General features: G+C 43.6%; 1 protein-coding gene across 7 annotated transcripts in view; it reads left to right on the top strand.

The window, feature by feature from the left end:
- Positions 1 to 4,582: 4,582 nt before the first annotated feature.
- The window catches only part of UCKL1 (uridine-cytidine kinase 1 like 1), a 31,455-nt gene continuing 17,019 nt past the window's right edge, over positions 4,583 to 19,018 (top strand). Inside the window, exons 1-3 of one of the 7 annotated variants that reach the window (XM_075276930.1) lie at positions 4,583 to 4,680; positions 15,006 to 15,190; positions 15,844 to 15,950. In XM_075276930.1, coding sequence (XP_075133031.1) covers positions 4,628 to 4,680; positions 15,006 to 15,190; positions 15,844 to 15,950 — 345 coding nt within the window. In that variant the 5' untranslated portion in view covers positions 4,583 to 4,627. Of the gene's footprint in view, positions 4,681 to 9,941; positions 10,180 to 10,489; positions 10,578 to 15,002; positions 15,191 to 15,843; positions 15,951 to 19,018 lie in introns of those variants that run through there. The other 6 variants (XM_075276929.1, XM_075276928.1, XM_075276927.1 and 3 more) reach the window with 6 other exon arrangements.

Below are 19,018 nucleotides of genomic sequence, written 5' to 3'. Positions count from 1 at the left end.
CCTTTCTATTACAGCGGATGCCGGGGAGTGTATTGGCAGCCCCCCCCCTCCTCCAGGCTCGCTCCCGTGCACTTAGCCCCTCCTCCCTCCCCCCTGAGAGCAGGCTGATACATCACTTGACTTATGACCAGGTAAGTCAAGGGATGTGTCCCAAAAAAATGAATAAAGTGATATAGTGGACAAACAAAGCAGTTTTGCTGAAGCAATGTATTTAGGAAAAGTCTTACATTCACATTAACAAGCAGTATAGATAGGATCCTTGTGATGGGACAGCCCCTTTAAGATCTCTGCTTGATGTCAGTGAATGAAAAATCTGTATTACCACAATTGGGGCATTTACAGGTCTGTGAAAAATTTTATTGACAGTACATACATGCAATCCATGTGCTGTCTGTGCTCTCCTCCAAAAATACATACATTTCAGTGAATAATCGTGGGCCAGAAAATAGACAGGAATAAGACTTATCCTTAATTTTGTAGGACAAACTCATGTCTCCCACACAGACCTGTGGAAAACACAATCGTGTGTGTGGGGGTCATAGAAATGAATGACTGTGTGTGCTATCCACAAATTAAAACTGATGGCACAAAAAAAAAATTACAGTTGCATACATGAAGCCTATCACAAGTGCAAAGCTTATTAAAGAAAAGCAGTCTGAAACTGTGTAACAATGTTTCGCTGTCTGGATTATGGTCTGGAAGATATTTGACAAAGGTCCATACCATTTTCACAAAGTTTATTTCAACCATAGGATGTCAAGTTGTGCCGCTGCAATGTGGCCACTAAAAGGAGGCCACATTTCAGCTATCTTAAATAGGGAAAGATAGGAGGTTTTAGGGGGACTTTCAGTCACCTATTCTCCTGATCACTGGGGGTCCCTGCAGTAGAGCCCCCAACAATCACTTATTCCCTAGTGGATAGGGAATAAGTATCCATAATAGCACAACCACTTTAACACAAGCAACACGGTGTGTCAGTTAAATTAAATCTGGACAAATCACTGATGGCAAATAGACATCTTGAAATTGGCAAGAAATGAAACTAAAAAGTATATAGGAAAGTTGGATATTTGATTTTACATTTTTATTTACATATAACCTAAAAAGCTACCTGCATACTCTACAAACCTTACATATGTTAGAGAGGGCAAATCAAGTCCCATTCATACACGTATGGAGTTGCATGAAAATTGCACTGTGCCTCAAGTGTTTTGTAACCAAGGTCCATAGACTTGCACAATAGATAAACCCTGAATCCTGATTGGTTGCTGGGCTTTTTATGTACCGAGATACAATGTTACTGTTCAGTGTCAGCCCTTTAGGCTAAGACCCTACGTAGCATACCACAGCTATAAAGCGCTGCGGGTAAAACCACGGCGGAAAAGCATTGTGGTTTTTCCCACAGAGCGTTTTCCCGTAAGTATAATTGGCATGCTGAAATTTACAAAAAAGCATTAGCCAGAATCCCATCCACTTTGCAGTTACTGTAAAAAGCTGTGTTTTTTGCCGAGGCATTTATTCTACGTTGGGGTCGGCCTTAAGGGTGAACTACATTCCACCACTCCCTGCTGAAATCCAGAAAAAAACATGGTGCAAAATGAAGACAGTGGAATAAAAGTGAGTGTTTTATTGACTTTGGTATAAGAAAAAAAAATCTATGAGACATTTAATTTATATATTTAAAAAGCACTTACCGATCCGCCAGTGGTCAATGTCTGTTCTCAGGAGACTGCTAGACTTAGAAGATACTATAATGTCATAGTACATACCTGGAATGCTGTTTCAGAGCAGCTAGGTATCCATTTATAAGATGCTTGCTGCACACGCAGTGGAGGCAGCCATTTTGTTCACTACAGTAGCAACTGGAGTAATGTGTGAGAATACAGCGTGCTGTGTCCTTAGTTAAGCTCGGTCCATTGTATTGTCTTTAATATAGTCTTCAACATGGACGCCTCCACTACATGTTCATGATGTAGCTCCGTTTATGGACACACTCAGATTAAATTGTAACATTGTAACTATTTTGCTCATATTGATTCACATCATGTTTTATACTTCAGTTACAGCCAAAGCATTCACCTTTTTCCAGGTTTGCTATTGGCTACAGCAGGCACTTGGATATCATTTGTGCCCCCACCTGCTGATTTAGTGGCTGTACAGAGCAAGCTATGCTATGGGTGCGTCATAGAAGTTGAAATGCAACATTTCCAAACCTTTATAGAGAGATTGCCAGCATAGAGCTGAGAGAAAGTAAGTTGATGCCAGTGCAGCTCTGGGTGTGACTTTAGTATAAAACACAATATGACTTAAGATCTGCACAAGATGAGTATTTGCAGAGCTGATAAAGGTTATGTGAGGTGTCCAATGGTGGAGTTTCACAAACACTAAGCACCTACAGTACAGACACTTGTGCATTATTCTTACTTAATAATATATTCCAGTCTTAAGTTTCTCTTGGTTGACCTTGCAGCTCATCTATAACGACCCCCCTGCTCATGCTTTTATTTGTATCCATATATCACAAGATATCCAGCCGCAGCTTTGTAGGTGTGTAGAGCAGATACTGATTTACGCACTCAAGTGAAGCTCTGTGTATGCCAGTTACATGTATTCCTCTCTCCAATGTACATTATTTAGCATTCAGCTTCATATTACAATAAAATGACAACAAAATTCTTGTACCTGGTGTGGGCTTGTGTGTGTCACTTCACTCTCACCTCACAGAATGACAACAAACTGAGCTTTCTAAGGGAGCGTTCACACTACCGTCGGTGTCCGACAGGTAGTGTCCACTCCTAGTGTCCGCTCAAAATCTGGCACGGACATTAGGAGCGGACACTAGCTGTGTCCGTGACACCTGTCATTCATTTCAATGGGCATCGGGTGCGTTCTTTTACACTCCGTGCCCTTCCTTCCCTGTCCGCAAGTGAAGATGTCCGACTTCTCAAGCGGACAGAAAAACCCGACATGCAGGGTTCCTCTGTCCGCTTGAGAAGTCGGACATCTTCACTTGCGGACAGGGAAGGACAGACACGGAGTGCAAAAGAACACACCCGATGCCCATTTAAATAAATGACAGGTGTCACGGACACAGCTAGTGTCCGCTCCTAATGTCCGTGCCAGATTTTGAGCGGACACTAGGAGCGGACACTACCTGTCGGACACGACGGTATTATGAACGCCCCCTAACACTCCTGAATGTGAAGATGTAATTCAGTACAGCAGGGTGCGTATGCATTTTTGATCACAGGGCAGGGGCACCTAGTAAGCAGGAGCCTGTACTTTGCTGATCTGGAGTGATCCGCTTGCTGCTGCCATGCTGTGTTTAGTGTGCTTCTGCTTGAAAAGGCACCTAAACTTGGACTGGAGAAATGGCTATAAATGCAATTACTTAAAATACAATGGTAGGTTTACAGTTATGGCCACCAACCAGTGGCTTTTAAAGGCTTCCGGCGCAGTCGGCTCTGCCCGAGGCCTACAAGTTTCACCGCCTGCGCCGGAAGAAGACGCATGAAGAGGACATTCCTGAAGAAGATGGAAGCGGCGCTGGAGAGTTCTCTCACAGCATTCAGGATGCCCCCAGTGCTGTTTGAGTGCTGGGGACCGCCCCCAGTGCTGCGAGAGAACTTTTGCATATTGACAAAAACAAGGGATTTCTACGTAACGGCGTCGCGGAGAAGACATCTAAAGGTAGGAGAAGAATAGCCTTTCTTAAGACTATTCCTCCATGTCAACCAGAAAAAAAAAGTGTTTTAATGGTAGAATCCCTTTAAGCTTTTGTCAAACCATAATTCCCATCATGTTCTGACAGCCGCAGTGTGGTCCAGTGTTTTTATGGGACTTCTGAGGCAGGGAAACCTCTGTACAGAAAGAATTTCAATTTTCATAAGAAAATGAGACGGTCACATCGTACTGGACACTTATCACCTCTTGGCTGGTATATGTAAATGTCTATGCCAAATTTGGGGCAACAATTTTTTTTTTTGCCTTAGCAGTATGGGAGTAAACCCACACAAATACAGGGAGAACATACAAACTCCTTGTAGATGTTGTCCTTCGCAGGATTCGAACCCAGGACTTCAACTCTAACCACTGAATCACCATGCTGCCTTGACAACTATTATGTTGCCCCTGTTTTCACTTCTGACATGGCACCCATGTGTCCTAAATATTCAAACTGTCAGTGGTGGTCCAGTATTTTGAGGGTGGTTGTAGTGTTTATATTTACTGGATGGTATGTGGTCATTTTATGTAAAACCAGCAACTAGTTAATGGCTGCTGTAACTCATGGCAACCAGTAAATGTATCAGCTATGTCTGTATGTGTTACTGAAGTGTTAATTTGCTTTGGGGTGACATAGATAGGGTTATGTCCAGGATTAGAATGGCTGCCTTTCATGTATTTCTCTGATATACTGAGGCCTATAGAGGCCACCTGCTCGCATGACTGCTTGTATTTGGTTACCCCAGCAACTGGATTGCCGCAGCCTCGTTCTCACGTCGCTTGCTGTTTGCGAGGCCTGCCGGGAGGTGTAGTCCAGTCTTATGCGTTGCATTCGATTTAGCGCTTGCCTTGAACTACAATTCCCGACAACCTCCGCTGGTCCTGCTTCTACCAGTCCTCTGCAATGGCGGAGCCTGAGAGGGTCCGGTCTGGGAAGGAGGCTGGGGGCAATGAAAGGTGAGGGGAAGACTGGAAGAAGGAGGAGAAAGTTACCATTGTGATAGGGTTACCTTAGTGTGGAGTAAATAAGGAAACGACAATGTGTAACTTGGGGAAGGGAACCACTGCCGTGTCACTGTATATAGCTGCCGGGGACCTGCAAATGGCAACGGGTTATGTCAGATCAGATGGAGGATGACGGTGGGTTCACGAGCCCTGAGACGTAGTTCATTTTCACAAACTCGAAAGTCATCGCTACAGGATTGTGTCGCTGAGCTCATGTGATGTTTACGTTCTAGTTTAGGGGTGACAGCACAACCACCAGGGATCATGGGGCAGATGAAACGCAGAAAAGCTTTCATCCCCAATAGTGCGCTTGAGGCTAAAGCCCCACCTTGCGGGAACTTTTTTGTTGCGTTTTTTTAAGCCAAAGCCAGGAGTGGATTGAACACAAGGTGGAAGTATGAGAACTTCCTATATACTTCCCATTACTTTTGTACCTATTCTTGGCTTCAGCTTAAGAAAAATGTTACAAAAAAAGCTGTGTTTCCGCTATGTGGGGCCTCAGGCCTGGTTCACATCTGCGTTTGGTATTCCATTTGGGAAGTCCACTTGGGGACCTCCGAACGGAATATCGAACGTATTAAAAAGTGGTTAGCAAAGAAACCACAGAGACCCCATAGACTATAATGGGGTGCGTGTGTCAGCACGAATCATGGAGAGAGAAACGTGCTGCAAGAAGTACTTTTCTCTCCGCATGATTCTTGCGAACACCATGCGGAAAACACAGACCCCATTATAGTCTATTCTGTTTGGGGGGGGGGGGGGTCCTGAAGCGGACTCTGGGAACGGAATACTGAACACAGATGTGAACCAGTCCTCAGCCTGAAAGTTGTGCTATGACCAACAAAGTATTTTTCTTTTAGTGCCTATTCGCACAGCTGACTTGGCTGCCAATGATTCATAAATCATAGAGCATGCTCTATTTTTTTTTTTCCCCAGGTCCATTTTCACTGAACCAATTCACCCATTAAGGGTGAAAAAAAACCTGATCTCACACAGATCCATTAAAGGGGTGAACTGATTTCTAATATTCATATGTGGGGGTCTGATGCCTGGAACTCCACAGATCAGCTGTACCAGGGCAGTGAGGCTGCCAGTAATGTTTACATGGCTAAAACTGTGCTGCTCCCTCACTACAAAGTGTGGCAGCGGGCTTAGGTACTGCAGTGCTGCCCAGTTGAAGTATATGGGACAGCACTGCAGTACCTAAAGCCGCCACTAAACTGTGTACAGCAGGTGAGCCGCACAACACCAGCCATGTAAATTTTATGGAGAGCCGCGCAGCTCTGGTACAACTGATTTACTCTGGTTCTGAGTACTAAAGATAGGCCATCAATACTGGGAACTAGATAACCCTCTTAAAGACACATGCAAGATTTGGCTTGATCTTTGAAATTTGTAATTTTCAGCATGTCAGTTATACCTACAGAAACACTGGTATTTTCGATATACGTATAGTAGAAGCAGTAATTCCACAGAGGAAAACTGCAGCAAAAAAACCTAGATGCGTTTCCTACAAGGTCATTTTTGCAGCAGTTTTCAGCTGTGACTCGCTAAGTTGAGCCTTAGTCTTACTCCAGGTTCAACACTTCCACTCGGATTTTTGTTCTTCGGGTCAGCTTGGGGACCTGAAAAATGGAAACCCAATCCACTTACAAAACCCGCAGACCGCATAACAATAATGGTGTCCCCCTAGTTTCTACTTGAAAAATGCTGAGAGAAAAGTCCAGCTTGCAGGACTTTTCTCTCCAATTTTTTTCCAGTAGATTTGGGGATGGAATCCCTAAACTGAATCCAAGCACTGGTGTGAACCCAGCCTTAAAAAGTTCCAACTTACTCTGGTATTTCTCTATTTTCTTGACAAATGAAAGGAGAAACATCCTTGCACAGCTATTCTCCATTCTCTCTAAGGAACAGATTGTTCCCCATTCTTGAGTATTATGCTGGCCCCAAGGAAATAACCATAGATACTGAGATGGGAGTACCTATTTTTTTTTTTTTTTTTAATTCTCATTTTATTGAAAGTTTTTTTCCAAAGTACCTATTTACTAGTCAATAAAGGTCACTGTCAGTGAATGGAAGCCTTCTTGTTTACATACAGAGGCTGTAAATAAAGTTTCCATCGTGTTTTTTACATGGGAATGAATGCAAATGGACACAAGATGGAGGAGGCTGCGTCTGCATCTGTTGGACATTAAGTTGCGGTAGTGTGAACCTACACACTAAAGGTTTGTTACAGTTTTAGCTAAAAAAAAAAAAAAAAAAAAGCGCTAAAACACTAAATTATCCAAATATATATAAAAAATAATAAATTTTATTAAAAATACATACATGCTCAATATAATACACACAGATGAACACTAGCGGTGTAAATAGATGTCAGGTTACTCACAATAAATGCATTCTCAAGGAATACCCCGTAAACAAAACTCACATAGAAAGCATATCAAAAATAACCAAATAGATATATAAGGGTGCGTTCACAAAATGTAACTTGTAGCGTGATCTGGCACGTATACGGCGTGTCAGAGTTTGAGCGCTCAAAAAGATCCCATTGATTTTAATGGGAGTTACGAGCGTATACGCCGCATTATTTTGCGCCCGCAAAATTACGAGCGCAAAATAACGCGGCGTATACGCTCGTAACTCCCATTGAAGTCAATGGGATCTTTTTGAGCGCTCAAACTCTGACACGCCATATACGTGCCAGATCACGCTACACGTTACATCGTGTGAACGCAGCCTTACACTAGATTCACACTAGTGTTTGGCTTTCAGTTCTTCAGGTCCGCTGTGGAATCCTAAAAACGGAAAGCTAACCCGCTAATAAAGCGGTTACCCACGGAATCTTTAGACCAGGGGTCCTCAAACTTTTTAAACGGTGGGCCGGAGGTAGAGCAGGTCGCACAGACATCGGGAGCGGTGCCCTCTAATAGGTAAAGTGAAGTGCGCTCCATTGCCTGGCCTGAGCTCCCCAGGAGCTTAATTATAAATGCACGCCTGCCGGCGTTGTCGGCAGGGCCAGACAGAAGTGCTTGGCGGGCCGCAGTTTGAGAACCTCTGCTTTAGACTATAATGGGGTCCGCCGGGTTTCAACCCAAAAATAACAACAGATTTGGGACAGATACCCTGAACGGAAATCAAATGCCAGTGTGAACCTAGCCTGAGTGCCAAATTAGAGCATCTATACAGTAGTGATGGGTATATATGTTTATTATGTTGCTAAAAAGTGTTACACATGAGGTTTATATATATAGAATCCACAGTGAGCTAAACAGCCTGGACCTTTTATTAGTGTAGGTAAAATGTCTAGAGTGGATACAATTGTAACAGACATTCAGCTTTGAGAATTATTAGGCCTATACAGGTTTTGGCCTTTTGGTTGCTTTGTACAGTTGATAAAAGACCCAGGTTCATGACATTCAACCAGGAAATGGGAAAGAGAATGACGTTCTATTCATTTCCATAAGTGTCAATGCTATTTCTCTCTAAAAAGGCTTCTAAGCCTTTTTTGAAGCTGTCATAACCGAGGTTTTCTATGCGCCTTATCAGTTGTGTGGTTGTCCTTTGAACCTACTCCAACTTTAGAACGTCCTTTTTATGAACTGGTGCCCAGAACTGAACAACATATTCCAGAATTGGCCGCACCAATGACTTATAAAGTGGTAATATTACATCCCTGTACCTTGAGTCCATGATCCTTTTAATAGATGACAATATTCTGCTGACATTAGAAGCAGCTGATTGACATTGCATGCTGTAATCTAACCTGTGATCTACAACTACACCCAGGTCCTTCTCCACCAGTGACTCTCCCAGCTTTAGGGTACCTTTACACGGCGTAGCGCGCTGCTCCTTTAGACACGTATACACGTGTCCGAGCGCGGCGCTTCAAAACAGAGCCCACTGATTTCAATGGGTGCCGATATACGCGCGCTACCCATTGAAATCAATAGGAGGATTGATATGTTAAATTTACCCATGGAAATGCTGATGTTTTCTGTATACGTATAATATATACGTATAATATAAGTGGACTCTCCCACAGAGGAAACTTCTGCAGACTTTGGGTCCATTCACACAGAGTAACGCGACGCTGATTGTGGTACGATAACTCGCGGCAGAATCAGCGCTGATGGACAGACTCCCATTGACTTCAATGGGTTTTGTTTTCTGTGAAGAACACATTGAAGTCAATGGGAGGCTTTTTAACCCATTGATTTCAATGTATTCCGCACGGAAAACGAAACCCATTGAAGTCAATGGGAGTCTTTTCATCAGTGCTGATTTTGCCGCGAGTTATCATGTCAGAATCAGCGCCGCGTTACTCTGTGTGAATGGACCCAAAGTCTGCAGAAGTTTCCTCTGTGGGAGAGTCCACTTATATTATACGTATATATTATGTGATGAATGCCCCCTTTCTGTGAAAAACACTGCAGAAAATCTGATGCATTTCTGCCATGGTCTTTTCCGCAACATTTTTCAGCTGTGACTTGCTACATGGGATCTTAGCCTCAGGCAGTTTTCAATCCAATTACAAACTATATTTTCCAAGATGTAAACAAGATTGTTTTTATTCATGGACAGTAGGCAGATATCTTACAAATGAAACTGAAAGTGTTGGTGCTGGTGGGAACTACTACATAAAATGCTTGTATGCTTGCTGTGAGATATTTATGGAGAGTATAGAGGGAGTTTTACTATAGTAATTTCTTTAGCAGATGTCACGGGGGCACAGTTCTGACAGCCGAATCCTTCTGCTGTGTAAGATTTGACCTAAATTTTCTTTCCGTGAAGTTTATACTCCAGCCACCTCTGAGGTGACCAAGACTGTGGCTTGGTTTTTACAGCTGCTTTTTATGTTTAGCTAATAGTGGGGTCTACTGTTTGGGATCAGATGGCTTTAGCCTAGAACTGGCTTGGCTCTGGATGACCATTTGTCATGAATCGCCATGGGAATGTGAGACTGGATCAAGAAACAGCACCATTGTTATCCATGGGTCATGCATGGAATTGCAAACAAGCATAGTGCTGTTTCTTTAAAGAAAGCAGCCATGATCTAACACAACCCTGTTAAACATAAGGTCTTCCCGAACAAATGATGTTAAAAGGCTCCATTCATTTCCGTTGCTCAGAAGTAGTCAGTTCCCTGACATGCACATAATGATAGTCAGTAGAGATTGCTTCTTGAAGTTGCGTTATTAAGAATCTCTTACATGTACAGCCGCCTTTAGTCATCACGTATCCTTTGATCAGGCGTGTTTGTTGTGATTGGTTTATGTGTGTTTTGCACAGCACAGCCATGTTACCATATTTATATCCTCCAGGCTATTAATATCAGCCTGGAACATAATCCCTACTTGAGAGGGACACACAGGATTTTCTCAGAATGAGTCTGCCCCTATGTCCTGGTTCGGGGATGACGGGGTGTTGGAATCTTGGGGCTCACACCAGGTGAGTGCTGTTTCCCAGCTGTGGGTCCAGTCCCAAATTATTCTTACTTACCCTATAACACTGAATCTTGACTTCCTTGCATTGTGGTGCACTATAGGTGCCTGGCAGCTGTGCCAATCTTCAGTGACATAATGGTGACATGTTGCACAGTCTGCCCTCTTCTCTGCAGCTTTTGCTTATGTTGCTCCGTGTCAGGACTGTTATGTGGCTGCTTTAGCAGGAGCCGTTGCGGACACTTTAGAAGCTTTGCAGTGATGCCTTGAGGATCATGTGACGTCTCCACCTCCTGACATTACTCCAATACCCCATCCCTGCTGGAGTAAAAACCTGCTGCCTTGCAGTGTATGGACGTATTGTCCCTGAGATCCAACTTGAAAACCGTGGTAGAGGAGCATGCGGTAAGGAATGAGAAAGGGCCCTATCCTTGTATTGCCTGCTGTACTCTGCTTCTATATTGGTTGGCTTTGGTACAACGGGGAGGATCTTGATGATTTGTAGCAGTGACTTCTTGACTATAAACTTGTAAAACACCTTGGCATTGATCCCTTTTACAGGTAGAAGCTTTTTACGCTTGTTATTTTTTTAATGTAGATTGTGAGCCCCCACATAGAGCTCACAATGTACATTTTTCCCTATCAGTATGTCTTTGGAATGGAAATCCATGCAAACACGGGGAGAACATACAAACTCCTTGCAGATGGTTTTCTGCCCTTGGCGGGATTTGAACACCAGGACTCCAGCGCTGCAAGGCTGCAGTGCTAGCCACTGAGCCACCGTGTGGCCCTTTCTTGTTATTTTTATTTGCAATTCCTTACTCCAGTTTAAGGTCTGTAATTGTAGGGTCTCTATTCACAGAGGCCAAATATATTCACACGTAAAAACCTCCTGGCTTATTTTGGTTCCAAAAAAAAGCCAGGCTGTTTTCCCCTCCCATAAAGAGAATGGGCTGAAAAAAACGCTAGCATCTTTTTTCCACGCGTTTTTTTGCAAAAAAAGAGGCGCTTATTTTTGAAAAAAAAAAAACGCGCGGAAAAAAACGTGTGGTTTTCGCCTCCCATTCACTTCTATTGCTTTCTTCAGGCGGAAAACGCCTGAAGAAAGGTCATGTTGCTTCTTTTTTTCTGCTAGCTGAAAAAAACCTAGCAGAAAAAAAAAGCTAGCTGTTCACATAGGGCTCCATTGTAAAGGGGCTGATTTTGAAGCGAAATCCGCTGTCAAAATCAGCCTCTTTGCCCACGTGTGAACTAGCCCTTAACAGTGTTCCTTTGTTATAGATTTTGCCAGTATACATCAGAAAACCTTGTTTTGCAAAATAAACTGCAATTTTCAACTCAAGGAAATGTACCACAATCATGTATGGCACAGTGTTTTAGTCGCAGACATATACAGCTTTTTACGTGTACCGTTTTATCTGTTAAGCAACAACCTTCAAATGTTCCAATAAAACTTGTGTCCATTGTGAACACAGCTTTTAAAAGTAGAAAAACAGAATTGGATTCAATGAATGTAAGTGAAGCTAGCATCCATAGACAGAGTGGACAGGATGTAGATAGCTGTATCCATTGCTTTCTGTTGTATAAATCGTATGCTTTTGATTTGGAGAACATTGCACACACCCTGCAACACTGCACAACATTCTTTTTCACAAACACACATACAGCTGCATCTCAATATATTAGAATATCATCAAAAGTTATTTTTTTAGTAATTCAATTGAAAAAGCGAAACCCATATTGAGTCACTACAAACAGAGTGAACTTTTTCAACAGTTTTTTTTTCTGTTACTGTTGATGATTATAGCTTAACGCCAAGGAAAACCCAAAAGTCATTATCTCTGAAAATTTGAATATTATATAAGACCAAGAGTAAACAAATATTTACCATAGAAATGTTGGCCAAATGAAAAGTAATATGTACAGTAAATGCCCTCAAGACTTGGTGGGGGATCCTTTTGCATGAATGACTGTATCAATACAGCAATGTGGCATGGAGGGATCAGCCTGTGGCACTGCAGAGGTGTTATGGAAGCCCAGGTTGTATGATCGCAGCCTTCAGCTCATCTACATTGTTGGGTCTGGTGTCTCATCTTCCTCTTGACAATGCCCCATAAATTCTCTATGGGGTTAAGGTCAGGCGAGTTTGCTGGCCAATCAAGCTCAGTGATACTGTGGTTATTAAACCAGGTCTTGGTACTTTTGGCAATGTGGACAGGTGCCAAGTCCTGTTGGAAAATGAAAATTTCATCTCCAAAAAGCTTGTCAGCAGAGGGAAGCGGGAAGTGCTCTACAATTTCCTGGTAAACTGCTGCGCTGACTTTAGTCTTGATAAAACACAGTGAACCTACACCAACAGATGACATAGCTCCCCAAACCATCACTAGACCTCGAGCAGTTTGGATTGTGTACAGCAGCCTCTACATTCTTCCTCCAGACTCTGGGACCCTGATTTCAAATTAAATGCAAAATTTACTTTCATCTGAAAACAACACTTTTTACCACTGACCAACAGTCCAGTTCTTTCTCTTCTTGGCCCAGGTAAGACACTTCTGGCATTGTCTATTGGTCATGAGTGGCTTGACACATGGAATGCGACACTTGTAGCCCATGTGCTGGATACATCTGTGTGTGGTGGCTCTTGAAGCACTGACTCCAGCAGTAGACAACTGTTTGTGAATCTCCCCCAAATTTTGGAATGGCCTTTTCTTAATCTATCAAGGCTGCGGTTATCCCAGTTGCTTGTGCATGTTTTTCTACCACACTTTTTCCATCCACTCAACTTTCCATTATTATGCTTTGATACAGCACTCTGTGAACAGCCAGCTTTTTTAGCAATGACCTTTTGTGGCTTAAAGAGGACCTTTCACCACTTTTGGGCACATGCAGTGTTATATACTGCTGGAAAGCTGACAGTGCGCTGAATTCAGCGCACTGTCGGCTTTCCCGATCTGTGCCCGGTGTAAAGAGTTTACGGTGCCGGTACCATAGTGCTCTATGGTCAGAAGGGCGTTTCTGACAGTTAGCCAGGAACGTCCTTCTGCCTCGCGGCGCCAATCACGCTGTACTGTGGAGCGGGGAGAAACTCCCCCCTCCCGCTCCTGATAATGCTTGTCTATGGACGAGCTGTGTGAGCAGAGGGAGGGGGCGTTCCTCCCGGCTCCACAGCACAGCGCGATAGGCGCTGCGAGGCAGAAGGACGTCTCTGGCTAATGGTCAGAAACGCCCTTCTGACCATAGAGCACTACGGTACCGGCACCGTAAGCTCTTTACACCGGGCACAGATCGGGAAAGCCGACAGTGCGCTGAATTCAGCGCACTGTCAGCTTTCCGGCAGTATATAACACTGCATGTGCCCAAAAGTGGTGAAAGGTCCTCTTTAACCTCCTTGTGGAGTGTGTCAATGACTTCTTTCTGGACATCTGTCAAGTTAGCAGTCTTCCCCATGATTGTGTCACCTAAGACTAAGGGTCGTTTGACACTAGCGCTTGTATTCCGTCCAGAAGGAGTCCACATGGACACCCCCGGACGGATTACAATAGCAATTGGAAGCGATGTGCTGTCAAAGCAGACTGACCCCATAGACTATAATGGGCTCCGTGGGCTTGCCATGCACTGCCTGCATGAATCATTAGTGCGGACAGTGCACAGCAAGAACACGGAGCCTATTACAGTCTATGGGGTCTGTGTGCTTTGACAGTACATCGCTTCCAATTTCGATTGTATTCCGTCCGGGGGGTGTCCATGCAGACTCCTTCCGGATGGAGTACAAGCGCTAGTGTCAGCCAACCCTGAGGGACCTTTTTAAACGCTTAGGAAGCCTTTGCAGCTGTTTTGGGTTAATTATTCTAATTTTCTGAGATAACGATTTTTGGGTTTTACTTGGTGCTAAGCCATAATCATCATCATTAACAGAAAGAAACACTTGAAAAAGTTCACTCTGTTTGTAAAGACAATATAATATCTGTTTCACTTTTTCAATTGAATTACTAAAAAAAATAACTTTTTGATGATATTCTAATTTATTGAAATGTACCTGAGTCACTGTTCACGCTAGTGTCATGGGTTCTGTTCTTTGTCAGAAAATATGCTTATTGCTGGCAAAAATACAGAAAAGAGTGACAGAAACCCTAACAAATCCCCTGAACCACTATGCTTTAGATACTGAGATAATGGGATATAAAATGTTTTGGAGTTTTTTTTGTATGTCATTTTATCATGCATAAGTAGAACATTGTTAGGGCATGGTTGTTTGCGCCAAAGAGTGTGCCACTTTTGAGAAGAATAGGAAGAGGATCAAGATGAAACCGGTCAAGAGCACCTTGGCCATCAGATGTACTAGAACAAATGCCAAGAAGCTGGCATTAATTATACTTAAAATCTGTGCCATGCTAGAATCTCTTAATGATTTTGACACATCTGCTGCCAGTGCTCACAGCATTATCGCTGATACAAAGTGCAGTGGTCTTAATAAATTGCCCCCAAGTGTGTGTCTATGAAAATAATGTTTGAGTTCTGTTAATGCACTGTTCTAACACAGTTACGTTGAAGCAGGGCTGGCAATCACTCTGCAGTTCTGCCCACGTTTGACTGCTCAGCACTGTAAACAATCAGGACACCACAGCAGTAAAAGCTATTCTATTAAGTTGAACAGTATGACTTTTCTTATAGTATGGAAAAATTTAATATATTTTATGGTTCTTATAATCCTGGAGATCCTGTTTATTCATAGTGACAGTTGCTGAAAAAAAAAAAAAAAGGATGGATGATCTTGCCTATTGACCGCTCTCCTCCTTTACTAATAATTGCCATTCCTTGTGTTGTCACCAGCAGCGCAGACTCAAGTCATGGTTTACTACCGCCAGTCAGCCCTGGACGATCCAGCAGAAGAAGAACGACCAGCCAGTGTAAATCAGAGCCCCCTCTCCTTCGAACCAGCAAGAGGACCATCTACACTGCAGGGCGACCACCTTGGTACAATGAGCATGGGACACAGTCGAAAGAGGCTTTTGTGATTGGTAAGGTTTCAGCAGTTGGGAACATTTTTGCAGCAACATGAAAAAGTAGAAAATATTTCACTGTATAAATAGGCATCTTTGTCTTTTAGTGCTCCTTGAAAGGTGGGAGGTAACAGGTAACCACTGTGAGACCTGTGATCACTCGGCTTTCCCAAAAAATTTATATAATGGATGTATAGACCCCCTTCAATATGAGTCACATCCAGGAGCTGCTGACAGCAGAAACTTCCCTTGAAGAAGATATCTGCTGCAGAGAAGGGGAGATAGCAATCCAGATCTGATGAGATTGCCCCTTTAAATCCTAGCAATGGAACATTTCCAGTGTTTTCTTTTTTTGGAGCAGGTGCTGTCACACACAGTGCTTCCCTGTTTGAGATTCCTAGAGGTGTAACTCTGATGTACTTATTGTGGTGAGTGTTAGGAACAGCTATGATGGGTTGAAAGGGGGGACCAGCATGAATCTCCAACTCCCATGATCACAAAATCAGGGTTAAATGTTAAGTATCGGAAGTATCAGGAGGAGAGCTTCCTCTTTGGACAACTCCTAACATTGGCCTGTTAGTGACCACACCTAACATGGCTGTGGGTTCTTACAAATTGCACTATTTTTAAACTTAACATTTTTAAGCCCTGTTGATTTTGTCATGTGACAGGTCTGGGCGGTGGCAGTGCTTCAGGTAAAACCACAGTTGCACGAATGATCATTGAAGCTCTGGATGTTCCTTGGGTGGTCCTCTTGTCTATGGACTCTTTTTACAAGGTAAAACCAAATGTGTTCTTTGCCAGAAATATGAGGATCTGGGAAAGTGTTTCCATTACTGCAAATGTTTTTTTAAATGTATGTCCCTTTACTCATGAGCATCTCAATCCCCGCTTTATACATTGCGGTGGAGCCTGATGTCTGAAAAGTAATTGACATGAATTACCTTTTTTTCTTAATATTCTACTGCAGAATATCTCTCAGCAAACAAAAAAGGGTTTTTCTGATCTCAGGGTTTCACCTGAATTCCATTCCTATCTCTTATCAGGGCTCAATAATTAAAGGGATCCTATCATTCACACACAATTTTTTCTAGGTACCACGTCGGAATAGCCTTAAGAAAGGCTATTCTTCTCCTACCTTTCGTCGTCTTCTCCATGACGCCGTTTGCCTACAATCCCATTTATTCTCGGTATGCAAATTAGCTCTCTTGCAGCACTGGGGGCGGGCCTCACCACTCAAACAGCACTTGGGGCGGCCCCAATGCTGCCAGAGAACTCTCTCCAGTGCTGCCTCCATCTTCGTCAGCCGCATCCTCTTCTTCCAGCGATGGCTTGCAACTTCTAGGCCTTGGGTCTTGGGCAGAGCAGACTGCGCATGCCCACAGGCCACGAGAAAATGGCCGCTTGCACAGTATTGTAAGCGGCCATTTTCTCGTGGCCTGTGGGCATGCGCAGTCTGCTCTTCCCGAGGCGTAGAAGTCGGAAACCTGGCCGGAAGAAGAGGATGAAGGAGGACGTTGCTGACGAAGATGGAGGCGGCACTGGAGAGAGTTTTCTAACAGCATTGGGGCCGTCCCCATGCTGTTTGAGCGCTTGGGCCCGCCCCCAGTGCTGCAAGAGAGCTATTTTGCATACCGAGAAAAACCGGGATTATAGGCGAACGGCGGCACGGAGAAGACGACGAAAGGTAGGACAAGAATAGCCTTTCTTAAGGCTATTCCGACGTGGTACCTAGAAAAAATTGTGTGTGAGTGATAGGATCCCTTTAAAAGCACTTTGTAAAAAATACATGGAACCGAGAACAAATACTGAGTCATCAGCCTGTCCAGAGAGGTGGTCTGTTACCTAGACAACAAGCTATAAACAATGAAAAGGTATAGGTAGCTGCATCCAACAAGCACAGCAAGATAGATAAAGCAATATATTGTGTAAAACTTTAATAGCTTAAAGGTGTTGTTTTTCTCAGGAAGTGACCTTACATCTGTTGGTGACTTGGCAATACAACAGCTCAGTTCTTCAGTCATGTGACAAACAGACATGATGTCTTCCTGTGAAAAAGAATTCACCTAAGTTCTAAGTCGTGCTCCACACCTTTAAGCTACAAGTTTAAATATGATCCTGGAGATGCGGATATCCCTTTAAAAGAGTGTGTGTACTATTTTTATTAAAACCAGAAATATATTACTTTTTTGTCATCTGCTTTTATTTTCTGATGCTAAATTTTTTAAATTTTACTTTCTGTGCATGGTTATAGAGCTGCCATTTTACTTGAGTGTCTATTCTGCTCCGTTAACAACATTTGGTGATACACTTTACAGTATTGTCATGTCCATAGTCATCAATAGTCTTTAGCCAAATTTTTGAGGTCTATTGTATATTATTGTTATCTCGCTTATTTCATTAGGGGACACAGCACTATGGGTATAGACCAGGCAACTAGGAGGCTAACACTAGGAGTATCGAAAGATGTCTGCTCTGTCTCTCCACAGACAGTGTGCTAGTCAGTTTTAACCTAGAATCTTTAGGAAGAAGACTTAACCTGACTCAGGTCTTTCTGTCTTGCATCATTTTATAATTTCTTTTCTTTCAGGTGCAGGGGGGGGACTTCAGTGTGTACGCCAGACTAGTCCCCACTCACCGCATTGGCAGCCAGAATGCTGGTGACCCCACTCCCATATGCAAGGTTCTTAGAGGGGATGACTTGGCAGCGCCTGAAGATGCATCTTCCAGGGCCCCAATATTTTCAGCTTCTCCTGAGGCATCCTTGTATGGGGGTCTTCATTTTAAAGGATGACCCCAATTACTATGGGCACTGGTGGCTGCTTTTTAACACTCTCCTCAGCGGCATTCATTGGGTGGGGTCTTCCGGTCTCTTTTAGGGGTCTGTTCCTGGTCTCCAACATCATCTCTCAACATCAGCCTCAGGTGAAGACCTTTCTGCAGGGAGTGGCACACTGTGCTATTCCATACCGTCCTCCCTTGGAACCTTGGTACCTTAATTTTTTTCTTGAAGTGTTTCAGGCTCCCCTATTCGAGCCTTTGCAGGATACCACTCTTCGCTTTCTATCCTGGAAGGTTGCCTACCTCCATCAGCAGAGTTTCCTAGCTACCTGCCCTGCCCCGCCCCGGAAGCCCCCTTTTTTTGTTGTCCTTCATCTTCCACCGTATTTTTTCTGCATAAGGTGGTTTCTTCCTTCCACATCAGCAAGGATGTCATCTTACAGTCTTTCTGCTCGAACTCCAAGCACCCACGTGAGCATTCCCTTCAGTACCTGCAAACCAGATCTATTTCTCTTACATTTACCCTTCTGTCGTTCGGATGCCTTGTTCATTCTTCCTGAGGGACCTCGAAAGGGCCTGGCTGCTTCCAAGGCTCCTATCTCTAATGGATTCAGTCTGTGGTCAAGGAGGCCTATCAGCTCAAGGATCAGGCCCCTCCATGTGACTGCTCATTCCATAGAGCTGTCGAAGCCTCCCGGGTTGTTTGGCATCAAGCTTCTGCTGCCCAGGTTTGCAAAGCTGCCACCTGGGCCTCTGTCCACACTTTCACTAAGTTTTACCAGATCCATTCTGTGTCCTCTATCAATGCCAGTATTGGTCGTAAAGCTCTGCAAGCTCCGTAAAAACCTTGTTTTTCTTGTTATTCCTGCCCAGGCTGTCTTGGTTCTTTTCTGGGTTCCAGGACATGGTGGTGTTGGTTCTGTGTTGTTGTTGTGTCTCCTATTGCTGCAGTACACACTGACAAGCACAGTGTCTGTGAAGAAGGTATAGCCTAAAGTTGGAGCTGACATCTTTGAATAATCATAGTGGGCAGGTCTATACTCATGGTGCTGTGTCCCCCAATGA

Source organism: Leptodactylus fuscus, chromosome 6 (genome assembly GCF_031893055.1).
Source record: "Leptodactylus fuscus isolate aLepFus1 chromosome 6, aLepFus1.hap2, whole genome shotgun sequence".
NCBI classification, from domain to species: domain Eukaryota; kingdom Metazoa; phylum Chordata; class Amphibia; order Anura; family Leptodactylidae; genus Leptodactylus; species Leptodactylus fuscus.
The sequence above is the reverse complement of the archived record's forward strand: the minus strand, read 5'-3'. Positions and strand labels throughout refer to the sequence as shown.